Raw genomic sequence first — 15,971 nt, 5'->3', positions numbered from 1 at the left:
TGTGCTTATGTTTAAATAGTGGTAACGTTTTTTTTTTAATGAATAATGTCTCTAAAGGCCCCATGCGATAGCTGATGGGCGAGTACTAATTCGCTGTCCTCTAACTCTTCGTTGGGCTTAGCTGAACATTTGTGCTTCCAAAGTGGAGAGAGTAGGAAGTCCATGTTAGGTCGCTGTCAGGAGTCCATCTCCTGTATAACAAAGGGTCAGGCTCAAGCTGTGCCTTGCCCGAGCCTTCCAATATTGGCATGTTCAGACAGTAGTCTGTACAGGGGCCTTACGACTTCATGATGACTTAAAAATAATGAGATTATCTCTCCATTCTGTATTTTGACCATTGTCCAAATCCCAGCTCCGGAATCGACCGCCCGGTAGAACCACGTAATATCGTGAAAGTAATCCAAAACGCAATCCAGCACGTCTTTAAAAATTCTTACCTTCTAATTTCAGAGTTCTTGGTGGTTGATACCTTTTAATGACTACTGAAAAGGTGGTAACAAATTGCAAGTTTTCGAGACTACACAGGTCTCTTCATCAGGCTTAAAATATCACAAAATCTGAAGTCACATTTATGCACAACAGGACACAGGAATAATGCAATAGACAAGACAAGTGAAGCAGAACCTCCAATATGGGAGAGGGAGAAGCAGTTGTGGCCGTAAATATTGGAACAGTTCATAGAATGAGTGGGAAAGTTTTATTGTCCTGTGATTGAGGTCTGGTCCATGGTTGTGATGCCCCCAAAAGGTCTGACGAGCACATTCCTTAGGTGATGTAGAATGACATAAATCCATGTATTCCTGCTCCTAGTGTGTGAAAGGTTCTCATAAGTTTGTACTCCCAATTATTTTTTTTTTTGTCTGAGATTTAAAGTTACCTTTTAATACTCGTAATTTCATGTAAATTATGCTGTGATCAGGGAGACAAAATTATTTGGCCACAGGTAGGTCTGTTTTTTTTTTTTGTTTTTTTTTCTTGTGTGGCAATGAGAATTCATCCTTGTTCTACGTTTTTGCCCTGTCTCCCCCACATTATTGTTTTAATCCTAGGCAACTTTTTAAAGGGAGTGTCAATAGTGTTTTGCTATATATGATGTAGAGGCTGAGACCCTGATTCCAACTGTGTCACTTCCTAGTCTGATTGCTAAAGTCATTGTTTTCTCTGCTGCAGATTTTCCCGTTCTCTGAATGCGGAACCCTGTATAATCCTGGCCACATCATTGATTTGCAGCTTTCTGTGTACACTGTGCGTAGGCAGAAAGCTGCTCATTAGTGGTGGGGACCTAGATTAAACAGAGCATGAGGACTACTTGGCACGAGACTAGTCCTGTAGTGATAATCTTTTGCTGATAAAACACTGATTTTATTGAAACGGCAACACATAGCCTAATAAGTGACACATTGCTGGAATCACGGTTTCAGCCTCTACATCATGCTTTTCTCAGATTCCCTTAAAAGTCCTCCATTCTGCCGATCAGTGGGGGTCTGGCAGTCAGCTATTCTGTGCAGAGGTGATATCTTACTTTATACTCCATGTCTACAAACAACCTAGTCACTGTAACCAGTGTTTGGCGTTTTAAGGAGATAAGTTTGCTTCTGCTTTAAGTATGATGTGATTTATAATTCTGGTCACAATCAAATTTCTAATCTCTCCAGAATGATCCAAGTGCACATGACAAATTTTTGAAAATAAACCGCGCTTACGAGGTGTTAAAAGATGAAGATCTTCGCAAAAAGTATGATAAATATGGTGAGAAAGGTCTAGAGGAGAACCAAGGAGGCCATTATGAAAGTTGGAGCTACTACCGATATGATTTTGGTATGTTTTGTTTTTTTTTTTTTGCTTTTTTTTGTATTCCTTTATTTTATACCTTTTTTTTTTGTTTGTTTTTTTTGTCATCTTTTGCTGATAGGATTCAAATTTTCTGAATTATTTCTGATTTTGCTGGCAGCAGGGTAGAACGACTGTTCTTATTTGCAGAGTGGTCATGCTCCCCTACACAATAGGATGTGGCTATGTAAATCACCGCGGCTCCGTTCTGCTAGTCCGGTTATGGTTCACTATTCTGCCCCTTGTCACACTGACTCTCCTTCTCGTATAGTTTATTCGGAAATGGTCATATTTTGTGTATCGTATTTTTCGGACTATAAGATGCACTTTTGTTCCCCAAAATTTTGGGGGAAAGTGGGGGGTGCGTCTTATAATCCAAATCTGTGTGCTGTGCTGTAGAGGAGGGGGCGGCTCTGGAGTGGTGTCAGGGGGCTGGGGTGGGCTGCCTGCGGGCTGCAGAGACAGCAGGAGGTCCTGTGCTCCCGCTCATTAGCCTCATGTAATATTCACTGCACCTGCTGTCCATCACCTCGGTGCTGAACCTGTGCCGAGTTGATTCACAGGGGAGCAGCGAATATTACATGTGCCTGCACTTGTCCCTCCCACTCCCATCATGGATATGGCCCCCGGTCACTCTTATATGCCCCCCCTGTGCTGCTGGCAGGCACATGCTCCCCCCCCCCCCCCCCCCTGCTGCTGCTGGCAGGCACATGCTCCCCCCCCCCCCCTGCTGCTGCTGGCAGACACATGCTTCCCCCTCTGCTGCTGGCAGGCACATGATAAAATAACGAACACTTAACTCACCTTTCCCTGATGGCTCTGTGCTCACAGCTCCTCGGTTGCTTCCTGTGTTTGTGCTGACATCCGATCATGTGATCGGCACAGCACAGTGATGACATGAGGTCACATGATCCGATGCCTGGGAAACAGGAAGCACAACCGAGGAGCTGTGAGCACGGAGCCTGCCATTTTCATGTGCCTGCCAGCAGCACGGGGGAGTTGCATGTGCCTGCCAGCAGCACGGGGGAGTTGCATGTGCCTGCCAGCAGCACGGGGGAGGGGCATGTGCCTGCCAGCAGCACGGGGGAGGGGCATGTAGTGACCAGGGGGGCATGTGCCTGACAGCAGCACAGGGGGGCATGTGCCAGCACAAAGATGGGGGTTATATAGATACCAGGATGAGGGACATATGATTTGTAAGACGGACACTGACATTATAAGACAGACCCCCATTTAACATAAAAAATATTTTTTTTTCTCTTTCTTCACCAAATTTGGGGGTGCGTCTTATAGTCCGAAAAATACGGTAATTTCACTAAAATCTGTGTATAATAAATAACTGCAGAGCGTGAAATGTGTTACCCCAACTGTCACTGTACCCTTAGTGCACATGGACTCCATAGTGGGAGCATCATGGTTCCCTCGCCTTGGTGCCCCCTCTATACGTGAGAGCAGTCGCCTTCCTTCAGGCAGCCAAAGGCGAGACCCCTGGCCACGGGGTGATCGTAGTTGCACCTTCCATAATAGATTTGTGTACGCTGATACAACACCTTCTAAACTTTTAATTGTTAGTTAGCATTGTCCATATTTTGGTAAATCAAAAGTTGGATCAATGGCCAGAGTCGGCTTTGTTCACTTACAATAAAGCCTGTGTTCCTAGGTGCCAGTTTTATTTTTGCTTTACTGACTCTCCATGCTCTTAATAGCCCTCTGTGCGGTACACATACAGGCTGGGTACGGATCATGCAGTGTTATGCGCAGACCCTAGTTAGTATATCATGGCTGACCGTACAATATAAGCACATTTTATCACTTATCTTCTGTGCCCCCCTATTTCCTCATAGGTTGTAAGCTTGCGAGCAGGACCCTCACTCCTCCTAATATCTGATTTATGCTATTGTTTGTACAAGTCCCCTCTAAAATTGTAAACCTCTTTGGATTATGTTGGTGCTATAAAAATAAAAAAATATATAATTATTATTGTAAGTGCCAGCGATGGAGCTAAAATCAGCATTTCTTACAAATGACTAATCTTTTATTTTAATTCTGATTTTTAAGGCATTTATGATGATGATCCTGAAGTTTTTACTTTGGATAAAGGAGAATTTGGTAAGTGTTTTGTTTCTACCTACACTGTGGTTTGTGTTCACTCAAAGAAAAAACTTCCAAGTTCAAAATGTTTCTCTGTTGAGTAGTGATATATCTGTGAGGTTCTAAAAAATGATTTTGATTGATGGTACCCGCTTTCCCAGGGTGAGCACTGCATGAACTGTGTTCCTACGCATTCACACTGACACTGCAGGAGCTCAGCGGCATACACGCAGTGTCAGTGTGCACACTCTGACCCAAAGCTCCTGTCTGAAGCTGCTTGTTCACTACACTTCCCAGTAAACTGACTGTGAATTGATGGACGAGGCAACAACTACTGATTGTCAGCTCTTCCCATGGCCCTGATTCACAATTCATAGTGAAGTTGTGCTCCTCTGCTTGATATGATGGTCACAGAGGGCATAACGGTGCCCTGAGCCCTTAAATTTGGTTAGTTTTCTCCCTCAAATTTTCATCCTATCTTTAGATAAGTCTAGGTTAAACCAGTGTGTTTTTTATTCTTTAGATGGAGCTGTGAACACAGGAGAAGTTTGGTTCATTAATTTCTATTCTCCCGGTTGTTCTCACTGTCATGATCTTGCACCAACGGTAAGCCCAATATTGTAACCTCATGCTACACTGTTCGATGTAACCTCCTAATTTTTGGATTCACTTTTTTTTTTTTTCCTATGATTTTATTTTCAGTGGAGAGAATTTGCTAAGGAAATGGATGGACTGATACGAATAGGAGCAGTGAACTGCAGAGATGAAAGAAACCTGTGTCGGAGCCGGGGAATCAATAGTTATCCAAGTCTCTACATCTTTAAGACTGGAATGGTGAGTCCGAAAATTGCTGTCAATGGCGAACCATTCTAAATTTTTGTAAATATTACAGTGACTGCCACAGCCTCCGTACCCACCCTGAAGCAAAGCGTCATCAGTTACAGCCCGTGTCAGTGGCTGGGCTAGTCCCAGCTGTACTGATGATGTATCAGTTGTCAATTCCAACGTCTGCTCGCTACAATATTCTTTTCGGTGCACAGTGACAGTGCACTCCCTCATCGCCTCTAATGAGAAGTGACGAGCCAGCAAGAGTGCACTGTCAGTGCTGATTGTAAGGGGAGAGCACGGCAAGTGGGGACCAGGCCTGTCCCAAAAGGTAAAATAAAGCTGTTAGATTAGAGAGGGAAGAGTAGAGATTTTTTTAATTAAACCATATTAGAAAATAACTATTCTACTAAAATAAATGGCTATGTAGGATGAAAATGGATATTAATTTCGGAACTCCCATTTAACCCTTTCAGGATCTTTGATGTATCCATACGTCCTGGTCGGATAGGGGTTCCCAACCTTTAATGTATGGGTGCGTCATCGTGCAAGCACAGCTTTACGTCATCATGAGGACCCGATCGTTGCCATGACAACATGAGGTCGTCATGATGCTCTCCAGGTCAGCCAGCTATGGCAAGGCTGTAAGACCATACTGAGGGGATTCTGTCAGTGTAATACTGACCAATATAATCCATTGCATTGTGTTATACCAGTGATCAGAGTAATGAAAATTAAAGTCCCGTAGAGGGACTAAATAAAGTAAAAAATAAAAAAAATTGTACCATTAAATATATTTGTGAAATCAATAATAAACAAAAAAGTACACGTTTGTTATTGCCTGTAAAATTATCACACAAGCTAAGGCTATCTTCACACTAGCGTTCGGCAGGGCTGCGGACAGCAGCCGCCTTCCTCCATGAAGCCCCGCCCACTGCCGCGCCTCTTCCTTCAGCACCGCCTACATCTGCATGCGTCCTGCATACCCTATCTTTAACATTGGGTACGCAGGCCACGTGGATGCCTCCGCATGTGTCTTTTTGAAGCTGCGCCGACCGCAACATGTTGCGTTCGGCGCAGGTCAGCGCAGCATCAAAACAATGCATGCGGAGGCATCCGCATGGCCTGCGTACCCAATGTTAAAGATAGGGTACGCAGGACGCATACCGACGTAAGCGGAGCTGAAGGAAGAGGCGCGGCAGTAGGCGGGGCTTAACGAGGAAGAAGGCTTTTATCTGCTGCCCTGCCGAACACTACCCTTCAGTGCACATTAAAAAAAAAAAATTTTAAATGTGGCAAAGTTTTTTTCATTATGTTGTTGAACAAAAAAAGCTGAATAAAACTCTATCAAAAAGACGAATGTAAATAAAAATGATACAGCTGAAACCGTCATCTTGTCCCGCATAAAATAAGCTGCCATATATAGCTTCATAAGCGGAGAAATAAAAAAAAGATATAGCTTACGGAATACAGCGATGCAAAAACAACAATTTTTTTCTATGAAATAGTTTTTATTGTGTAAAAGTGGCAAAACATAAATTATAAATGTGGTAGCACTGTAATCATACTGACCACCACTTATCACTTTAGCATATGGTGATTAGGTTGTTGGGTTTTTTTTATGCCACACAACATTTTCTGAGTTGTTGGTTTTTGTTCATTCTGCCTCCAAAAATCGGAATAGAAAGCGATCAAAAACGTTATGTGCCTGAAAATGGTACCAATAAAAACGTCAACTTGTCCTGAAAAAAACAAACCCTCATATGACTTGTCAGCGAAAATATAAAAATAATTAACTGTAGAAATATGGTGATGCAACAAGTTTTTTTCAAAGCAAAGCGTCTTTTTAGTGTGGGACAGCAGCCAAACATAAAAAAAAACTATATAAATCCCGAAGAATAAGCTTGTCTAATCACATATACCGCACAAGGAATGGCGTAAAACATAAATCAAATTCTTCACCTGCTGTTGAGTTTGTTCATTCTGCCTCCCAAAGATCGCAGTAAGGCTCGGCTCACATTTATCCTGTGCTCTACGCTGAGCGCTTACGTAGAGGTTTCCATGTAAATCTCTGAAATACGTGATTCAGACCGAACCCCCGGCAGAAGATTCCCTATAATGAGACAGATGGAGGCACTATGGACGCTGTCTGGCCTATGATCTTGCTGTGGCCGTCTTTTTAGGCGTGCATAAAAGTGCAGTCCGCCACAGTTTTGTGCACCGATGAAAAGCAGGTCACCACTGAACAGAGGCCAGATGGAGTCCTGAGTAACACTGTTGCCTCATTATAGTGATTGGATCCATCATGGGTTTCATCTGAATTGCATCATGCGGAGATTTAGATGGAGACCCCAATGTAAGTGCTCAGCATAGAGTACAGAATAAATATGACGCCAAACGTTATGTAAAATGTTCCCGATGAAAGCTTTAACTCAATCCATAAAAAAGCAAGCCTCCACTCAGGTCCGTCATGTCAGTGGAACTGGAGCTTCCACGTTACAGGTAGCAGAAAGGCTCTGCAAAAGAACTATGGCTCCTCAGCCTCCAAAAGAAATCCAGCGAATCATGCTGTCCCAAGTCCATATGCCCCCTCCCTTCTAAGCCCTAGTGTGCCTAAACCACATTTAGCGTACACATGTTTGGCATAGTTTATTTATGTAGCGGTAATAGCTAAGTTGACACACACCTGTATGCCCCCCAGTCCCCCCCCCCGAAGAAGGCTATGCAAACGCGCGTAGGGGCTGGTAGTCCCTTGACACGCTGCGACCTTGAGGGGTGAGAACCAGTCTTTGATTAGCCAATTTACTTACTGCACTTAAAGGTGTATACACGTGTTTACTTTGTGGTCTATTTGCTCAAAGAATTTATATTCTCTGGTAGGATTATGCTGTCAGCATTTCTCATGGGACTTTCTTTCACCTGTGTCCTTCAGTCCTTTTGATACCTGGTCTAATTACCAGTTTATATTTATATTGCTACATTTTATACGTAATTGTTAATGTTGTAATTATGATTAATAAATTGTTTTTGTTTGATATCATTGTTTGACTCCAATTGTTCTAATTTGATATATATCTGTACGAGTCTATGATCGTATTGACAGTGTAGTAGTCAGTAAACGTATGACATACAGTATGTATGTGCTCTGATTTATTATTTATTAACTATTGACTTACTCAGGAGAGCGCAACACATTGTATGGTCCATTGTCTCCTGTTTCTCTATTGAGAATGCAAAATTTGGGGCTAAAGCAATATTTTTGTGGGGGAAAAGTAAAATTGTAATTATTTGCTTCGAAATAATTACCGTAGTTCCTTCCTTCCTTCCTTCCTGTCCTACTTGGACATCTTCTTCTCATACCCCTCGATTGGCCCCCATAAAATAATAAAGCTTTTTTTCACACTTCTCGTGCTGGCGCCGTTCCCGCCGTGTCGGCACGCCGTCTCCTGGGGCTCTCCGGCTGTTGTCACACCTGATGCCGCCGCCCAGTTAGCGCTGGCGGCACTGTCCCCTCCTCCTGTCGACTTGAGCCGAAAGAGGAAGTCTGACATCAACTGCAGCTCGGATTTCCTCTTCATGTTCAATTTGTCTGAAGGATGGGACCGTGACGTCACCGCTGATTGAGCGCCGGCATCACGTGCCACAACAGCATGGGAGCCCCGGTAGCGCGAATGCCAACACCATGGCAACAGTGCCCACACAGGAGGTTTTGTGTGATATAACTATCTGAGTTAAGGGCATAAAATTTAAACGTTTGAAAATCGCTAAATTTTCTCTTCTCTTTTTTTTTGTCAAATGTTCTATTTTTTCCTAAATAATCTTAAATCACATCAGTCAAAGTTAAAATTTACCACTAACGTGAAGTACAATGTGTCACGAAAAAACATTCCACGAATCGCTGGGTTATGTTGAAGCGTTCTAGAGTTAGAACCTCATAAAGCAACACTGTTCGAAAATTGAAAAAAATTGGCCTGGTCAGGAGGGTGAAAACAGACTAAGGGGGGGTGTGAAGGGGTTAAGATTTTCAAGCTGTAATTTTCATAATTCTTGTAAGTTATGTTGCATGTTTTTTGAGACGATTGCAAATTATTTTAATACAGATTTTACGTAAGGTCAGTCTCTACCCGCTTTGCTTTGTTTTCAGCGTTTTTGTATTTTTGTGTAATTTACAGAATCCAGTCAAGTACTTTGGGGACCGCTCAAAGGAGAATTTAATAAATTTTGCCATGAAGTATGTTTCGAGTGCTGTAACAGAGTTATGGGCAGGTAATGGTGTAACGTGCAGGAGTAACTAAGCCATAACTGAATGTCTCCCTTCTGTCAGATGATGGGGGGGGGGGAAGGATTTATTTTTCTCAATATACACTTTAATTTTGTCAGTTCTTTTTCACGCTCTTCCCAGGCTGCTACTTTTGTTGTATATGTTAGATTTTTTTTTTAGTTTCCTTCCTTATCTTTACCTTCAGTGTTCACTGTTGTTCTAACAAACTTTTGCATAAATTAATCATACAGCCAAATACAAGAAACTTTTTAATATACGCTCCTCAACATTTTCCAAGTACAAAAAGTTGTGGAATAATGGGAATCACAGGATTGATAGACATGTTAATGATCTGCAAATGATGAAAAAATTAAAACACAATTTTCAGTGTCTCGATTTATTTAGTGTCGAGCATGAGCGCTACATACAGCAACAAATGCACTTACATATTTTGAAAAACTTGTTTCCCTTTTTGCTTCATTTGCATATTAGTAACTTGTCTATCGATCCTGTAATTTTCTGAACTCCTTGACTTTTCCTCCTTGCTTTTGCAATTTCCATGTTGAGGTGTACAGTCGTGGCTGAAAGTGTTGGCACCTTTGAAATTGGTCCAGAAAATGAAGTATTTCTCCCAGAAAATGATGGCAATTACAGATTTTTTTGTTATACGCATGTTTATTTCCTTTGTGTGTATTGGAACAACAGAAAAAAAAAAACAAATAATGACAAGTTGGACGTAATTTCACACTAAACCACAAAAATGGAATGAGGCCTTTAAATAAAACACAGTACTTACAGTCAAATATGGTGGAGGTTCAAAGATGTTTTGGGGTGGTTTTGCTGCCTCAGGCACTGGGTTGCCTTGACTCGTAAAAGTAAGATGTATTTCTAGTTCACTGAGCTATCCGATTACAGCTCCTGTCAGTCTATGGAGGGAGGAGCGTTTGGCAGAGTGAGAGAACAGGCAGTGTATGGAGAACAGGAATGTATCCCTCACATCTGTGCACTGTGTATAGGGGACCTCATAGCAGCTAGTCTCCAGCCACCAGATCTGGGACTACTGAAAATTAGAGGGACAAAGGGAAAAAAAACATTGAAAATGCAGAATAAGTCATATAATAGCCACATTAGTGTTTTTCCTCCTGTGTACATGTGACCGCTTACAGTGCATTGGCACCTGAACTAACAGCTTCATATATCGTAGTGAGACTGTTAGTTCAGGTCAAGCTAATTGCAGCTGTCACATTGGCTGTAAAATACAAATATGTGAATGCTGCCTTATTCTGGGGTTACCTGATTGCCAGCTTTCTGTGTACACTGTGCATAGGCAGAAAATGGCCAATCAGTAGTTGGGGTGGGGTTGGTCTATATAGCAGCAGGTTTACTAGTCCTCTAGTGATGATTTTCTGTTGATAAAACAGTGTTTATGAGAACTACATTAAGCAGCCCAGTGACACATCACTAGAATCTGGCAGAGGCCTGTTCATTATGCTGCTTTTGGATGAGGTAGCAAAAGCTGCTGACGGATTCCCTTTAAGGCTGTGTGCACACGATGCGGAATTTGTGTGGATCCGCAGCGGATTTTTCCGCACAGAAACGCTGCAGTTCCGCACAGTGATTTACAGTACAATGTAAATCAATAGGGAAAAAAAAAAGCTGTGCTAATGGTGCGGAAAAATCCGCACTGAATCTGCTGCGGATTGAAAAGAAGTGCACGTCACTTTTGTGCGGAACTGCAGCGTTTCAGCACCCTTCCGTTATCGAAATCTGCAGTGGTAAAAACCGCACAAAATCCACATTAATTCCGCATCAAAACCGCACAAAATTTGCGGCAAATCCGCACCTGCGGCTTCTGCCAGGAGATGCGAATTTTGTGCGGAAAATTCTGCACCCCAATCCGCAACGTGTGCACATAGCCTAAGCCAGTTTGCTTTCATTAAAGGGTGTTTCCAGGACGTCATCCTGACAGCACTATGGAGGACGTCCTCCTCCCCCTTGCTGGGACAGGAAACACACGAGAGTTTAAAAGGTCCGGTCCCACCCCCATTCTTCAGTGTTTTTCCTGTCCCTGCAAGGGACACATGAGAGAAAGCTGCGCTGCTTACCGGAGCTCAGGGGGATCGTGCGGCTCGGCCAGATCCTTCCCCCTGTCAAGAGGCTCAGGGCCGAAACCCTCCAGAGGGGGGTCCCTCGGTCCCAAAGACCAGCGGCCGCTCCTCCCGGTGGGGGGGCTCTCGGCTGCGGACGCGGTCCCCGAGGTCAGCAGCCTCCATGCGGCGTGAACGCCGGGCTCTGACTCTTCCAACGGGAAGTTCCGGGGACCGCGTCACTTCCGGTTTGCGCCATTCGTTGCCGGCACTTCCGGTAACGCCGGAGAATACAGGGGAGGCGTGCGCTCCAGCCAACAGCTCAGGAACTACAGCGCCCAGACGCCGACAAGCCGCAGGGAGCACCAGTACTCCGGAGCTATGGAAAGCATGCCACCTGAGGATGGGGTAAGTGCGCAGAGCGCAAACTCCCCCTGCACCCTGGTAGTGAGAGCCTCCCTGTTATCTTCCCTATCTTATATTGTTTAAGGATAAGGGAACTTCAGCGGTCCCCCCTGGTCAAGCTAAGAAATCTGGGAAGGCTTCAGCAAAGTCCAGTAGATGTCCGATATGCAGTACAAAGCTTCCGGACACTCATGGCAAAACCTTATGTGCAGACTGCACATCTAAGGTTATGAGAGACGAGCAGCCCTCCCTATTGTCCGAGATGAGGTCCTTAATAAGAGAAGAGGTCCAAGCATCTCTGGCCACCTTGACGGAAAAGTCCAGCCCTATGCCCAGCAGGAAAAGGGCCAGATGGGAGGTGGATTATAGTTCGGACGACAGGTCCGATTCTGAAGAGCCTATCTCTGAGGAAGAGGGCGAGCTTCCATCTGGAAGCCAGGACCATCAAAGGAAGTACCTTTTCCAGGCGGAGGACACAAACGAGCTGGTGCAGGCTGTAAGGTGCACCATGCAAGTGGAGGAGGCATCTAAGCCGCAGTCCAGGCAGGACCTGATGTTTGGGGGACTTATGTCGCGTCGGCAGACCGTCTTCCCAGTTAGTGAACATATCAAGGCTATGGTGCTTGAAGAATGGAAGGAGGCAGAACGTCGGCTGACTCTGTCTAAAGAATTCAAAGCACGCCTACCCTTTGAGCCGGATGACGTGAAACTTTGGGACGAGATACCCAAGGTGGATGTCCCGGTGGCGAAGGTCGCAAAAAAGACTGCTATCCCTTTCGAGGACTCATCAAGCTTGCGCGATCCGATGGACAGAAAGGCGGATATATTGCTAAAAAGAGCCTGGGAGTCTTCTGCGGCTCTAATTAAGACCAACATCGCAGCTACCTCGGTTGCCAGGTCTATGCACCTCTGGATGGGTCAATTAGAGGAGCACCTCTCTAATAAGACCCCAAGATCAGAGATCCTAAACTCTCTCCCAATAATGAGATCGGCTACTGCCTTTCTATCTGACATGACTGCTGAGTCAGTAAGATTTTCAGCCAGAAATGGTTCATTGTCTAATGCGGCTAGAAGGGCAGTCTGGCTAAGGTCTTGGTTGGGTGATAATGCGTCCAAGACAAAATTGTGTTCAATCCCCTTCTCAGGCGCAAGGGTGTTTGGTCCTTCCCTCGACACTATATTAGAGTCGGCTTCGGACAAGAATAAAGGGTTCCCAGAGGACAAGCCTAAAAGGCCTCAGTCCTTTCGGAGAGGGTTTCCCTTTAGGAGACAGTCTGACTACAGGTCCGACTTCCGAGGGGGAAGGTCCAATAGAGGCTTTAATAGGGGTTCCCGTGGTCACAGCAGTAAGAACAGGAGTTTCTTCTTCAGCCCCTCCTCTAAGTCCAAATCACAATGACGCCACTCTTATAGGGGGAAGGCTTCGCCATTTCGCGGTAAACTGGAGCAGAGTCACGCAGAATCAATGGGTCCTCCGCACTGTATCAGAGGGCTACAGTATAGAGTTCTACTCCCCTCCTCCAGACAGGTACATCATACCCACGGTGGTTATGCAGGACTCACCCATGCTAAAAGACTTAATGGACATGCTGTCCTCGAGTCATAATACCAGTACCACCGCTAGAGCTAGGCCAGGGACACTACTCTTCCCTGTTCTCCATAACAAAACCGTCCGGCGACTCACGCACAATCGTAAACCTGAAGCCTCTAAATGCCTGGGTCAGGTACAAGAGGTTTCGTATGGAGTCCATCCGTTCTGCAATCCTCCTTATAGATCAGAACGCGGTAATGTGCACTCTCGATTTGAAGAGTGCCTATTATCAGGTTCCTGTCCACCATCTATCTCAGAGGCTTCTGAGATTCGCGGTAGTCCTGCCGTCCGGGACCTGTCACTACCAGTTTCAGTGCCTGCCGTTTGGTCTTGCCTCAGCACCTCGTGTATTTACAAAGCCGGTGTCGGAGATTGTAGCGTTCCTAAGAAATCAGGGGATTGTTATAGTCCCGTATCTCGACGACTTTCTCCTGATAGCAAGAACACCAGATATCCTGTTGGACCACAGGAACCGAACCATCGCGGTATTGGAGCACTTGGGATGGATTATAAACTGGCAAAAATCAGACCTAATTCCGGAGCACAAGAAGGTCTTCCTGGGTGTCTGTCTAGATTCTGCAAACAGAATATCCTTACTACCCGAATCCAAGCTGGAGGCAATTCAGATTCAGATCAGACTCCTACTAGAACGCAGAGTCTCGATAAGGATGGCTATGAGAGTGCTTGGCCTAATGACGGCATGCATACCATGCGTAAGATGGGCACAGTTCCACTCAAGATCTCTACAGAGCCTAATCCTCTCCAAGTGGGACGTCGTCAGTCTTCTCTAGACAATACTTTACATCTACCAGATTCGGTACGAAGTTCCCTCCTGTGGTGGACAGACCCGGAGAAGCTAAGAACAGGAGTTCTATGGACTACCGACCCTTACGTAGTAGTTACTACAGACGCCAGCGCCTGGGGCTGGGGAGCTCACTTAGAAGGAAGGATCCTCCAGGGAAGGTGGCCTCCAGACGTCGCTCGCAACTCATCCAACTTCAGAGAGCTGTATGCCGTCTGGGAAGCCCTGAGAAGGAATCGTTGCATTCTGGAGAATCGTCACGTCAGAGTATTGTCCGACAATGTGACAACTGTCTCCTTCCTAAAACACCAAGGAGGCCCAAGACACCATCTTCTCCAAGAGCTGGCAGGGAGAATATTTCGCTGGGCAGAGAGGTCGATCCTTTCCATCTCGGCAATCCACCTAGAGGGCTCCCAGAACGTTGTAGCGGATTACCTGAGCAGAAGAAGAGTGTTTGCAACAGAGTGGGAACTCAACCAGGACATCTTTCAGGAGCTGTGCCGGCGTTGGGGCACTCCCAGTATAGACCTCTTCGCAAACAGGAGAAACTCGAAGGTCTCAAGGTTCTTCTCGCTGAACCCTCAAGATCTGCCGGAAGGGATAGATGGTCTAAGCCAGAGGTGGACGGAGCCCCTCTCGTATGCTTTCCCTCCTCTAGCTCTAATCCCGGCTGTTCTCAGGAAAATCAAGGAAGAACAGGCCCGAGTGATGTTGATAGTTCCATACTGGCCAAGAAGGAGTTGGTTCTCCCTGCTGGTAGACCTGGCGATAGAAAGTCCAGTTGAGCTCCCTCACAGACCAGATGTAATCCACCAGGGCCCAGTGTACCATCCGGACCCAGAGAAGCTACATCTCTCAGCCTGGATCCTGAAAGGAACATCTTGAAGGCAAGAGGCTTGTCTGACCAGGTCATATCCACTATCAAGGCTAGCAGGAAGCCAGTCACGTCAGCAATCTACCTGAAGATTTGGAGGCGTTTCTGTCTAGAGGGCGGCAGGTCCGAGGTTGCGGCAGGCACTCCCGACTTACCCAGAATTCTGGATTTTCTGCAAGCTGGGTTTGATAAAGGGCTTAGACCGAGTACATTGAAGGTGCAGATCTCAGCACTTAGCTCCTTTCTAGACTATCCCCTGGCAACACACCCTTGGATAGTTAGGTTTATCAGAGCCACCCAGAGGTTGCGTCCCACTATCAGACAATTATCTCCTCCTTGGGACCTTAACCTTGTCCTGAGATTCCTCTGCAAAAATAATTACGCCTCGGCAGATAACATGTCCATTTCAACCCTGACACGTAAAACGGCATTCCTAGTGGCGATCACCACGGCTAAGAGGGTGGGGGAAATTCAAGCCCTGTGCACTCGGGACCCGTACCTTCAAATTAGAGATGATAGTGTGGTCCTCAAACTAGATCCTTCATTTGTTCCAAAAGTGGGTACTCTAAAAAATAGGAATCAGGAGATAGTGCTTCCATCCTTTTGCTGTAACCCTTCCAATTCTAAAGAGGAAGCTCTGCATTCCTTGGATGTCAGACAGGCGGTCATCGACTACCTGTCAGCCACCAACCCATGGCGCATCGACCCAAACCTGTTTATTTTGTTCGCCGGTAAAAATAAGGGAAAAAAGGCCTCTAAGGCCTCCATTGCTCGCTGGATCACTTCTGTGATCTCTGAGGCTTATCAGTCGGAGGGCATCCCTCCTCCAAAAGGTCTTCATGCGCACTCCACTAGAGGGATGGCTACTTCTTGGGCCGAGAGGGCAGGCGCCTCTCTAGAGCAGATTTGTAAGGCCGCTACATGGGCTAGTGCGAATACCTTTTGCAAACATTATAAACTCGATGTTTTGTCCGGTCAACATACTGCATTCGGGAGAAAAGTTCTCCAAGCGGTAATCCCACCCTGAGGAGGTGCTTTGGTACTCTCCATAGTGCTGTCAGGATGACGTCCTGGAAAATAGGTATTAAGCTTACCGTTAATTATGTTTCCAGGAGTCCATCCTGACAGCACGGGTAATTCCCTCCTTGTTAATATAACTATGTTTGATAACATGAGCCTGACATGTCCGTAGTATGTTCCTAACA

The 15,971-nt window shown here is 45.4% G+C and overlaps 1 protein-coding gene across 2 annotated transcripts in view; it reads left to right on the top strand.

Moving 5' to 3' along the window:
* Positions 1–15,971, top strand: part of DNAJC10 (DnaJ heat shock protein family (Hsp40) member C10) — a 59,467-nt gene that overhangs the window by 15,493 nt on the left and 28,003 nt on the right. For both annotated transcript variants that reach the window (XM_077272580.1, XM_077272581.1), the window contains exons 3-7: positions 1,656–1,818; positions 3,889–3,939; positions 4,445–4,527; positions 4,624–4,755; positions 8,919–9,012. In XM_077272580.1, the coding sequence (XP_077128695.1) occupies positions 1,656–1,818; positions 3,889–3,939; positions 4,445–4,527; positions 4,624–4,755; positions 8,919–9,012 (523 nt within the window). The remainder of the gene's footprint in view (positions 1–1,655; positions 1,819–3,888; positions 3,940–4,444; positions 4,528–4,623; positions 4,756–8,918; positions 9,013–15,971) is intronic.

Source organism: Ranitomeya variabilis, chromosome 7 (assembly GCF_051348905.1).
Source record: "Ranitomeya variabilis isolate aRanVar5 chromosome 7, aRanVar5.hap1, whole genome shotgun sequence".
Classification (NCBI taxonomy): domain Eukaryota; kingdom Metazoa; phylum Chordata; class Amphibia; order Anura; family Dendrobatidae; genus Ranitomeya; species Ranitomeya variabilis.
This window is presented reverse-complemented; position numbering and strand designations above follow the sequence as displayed.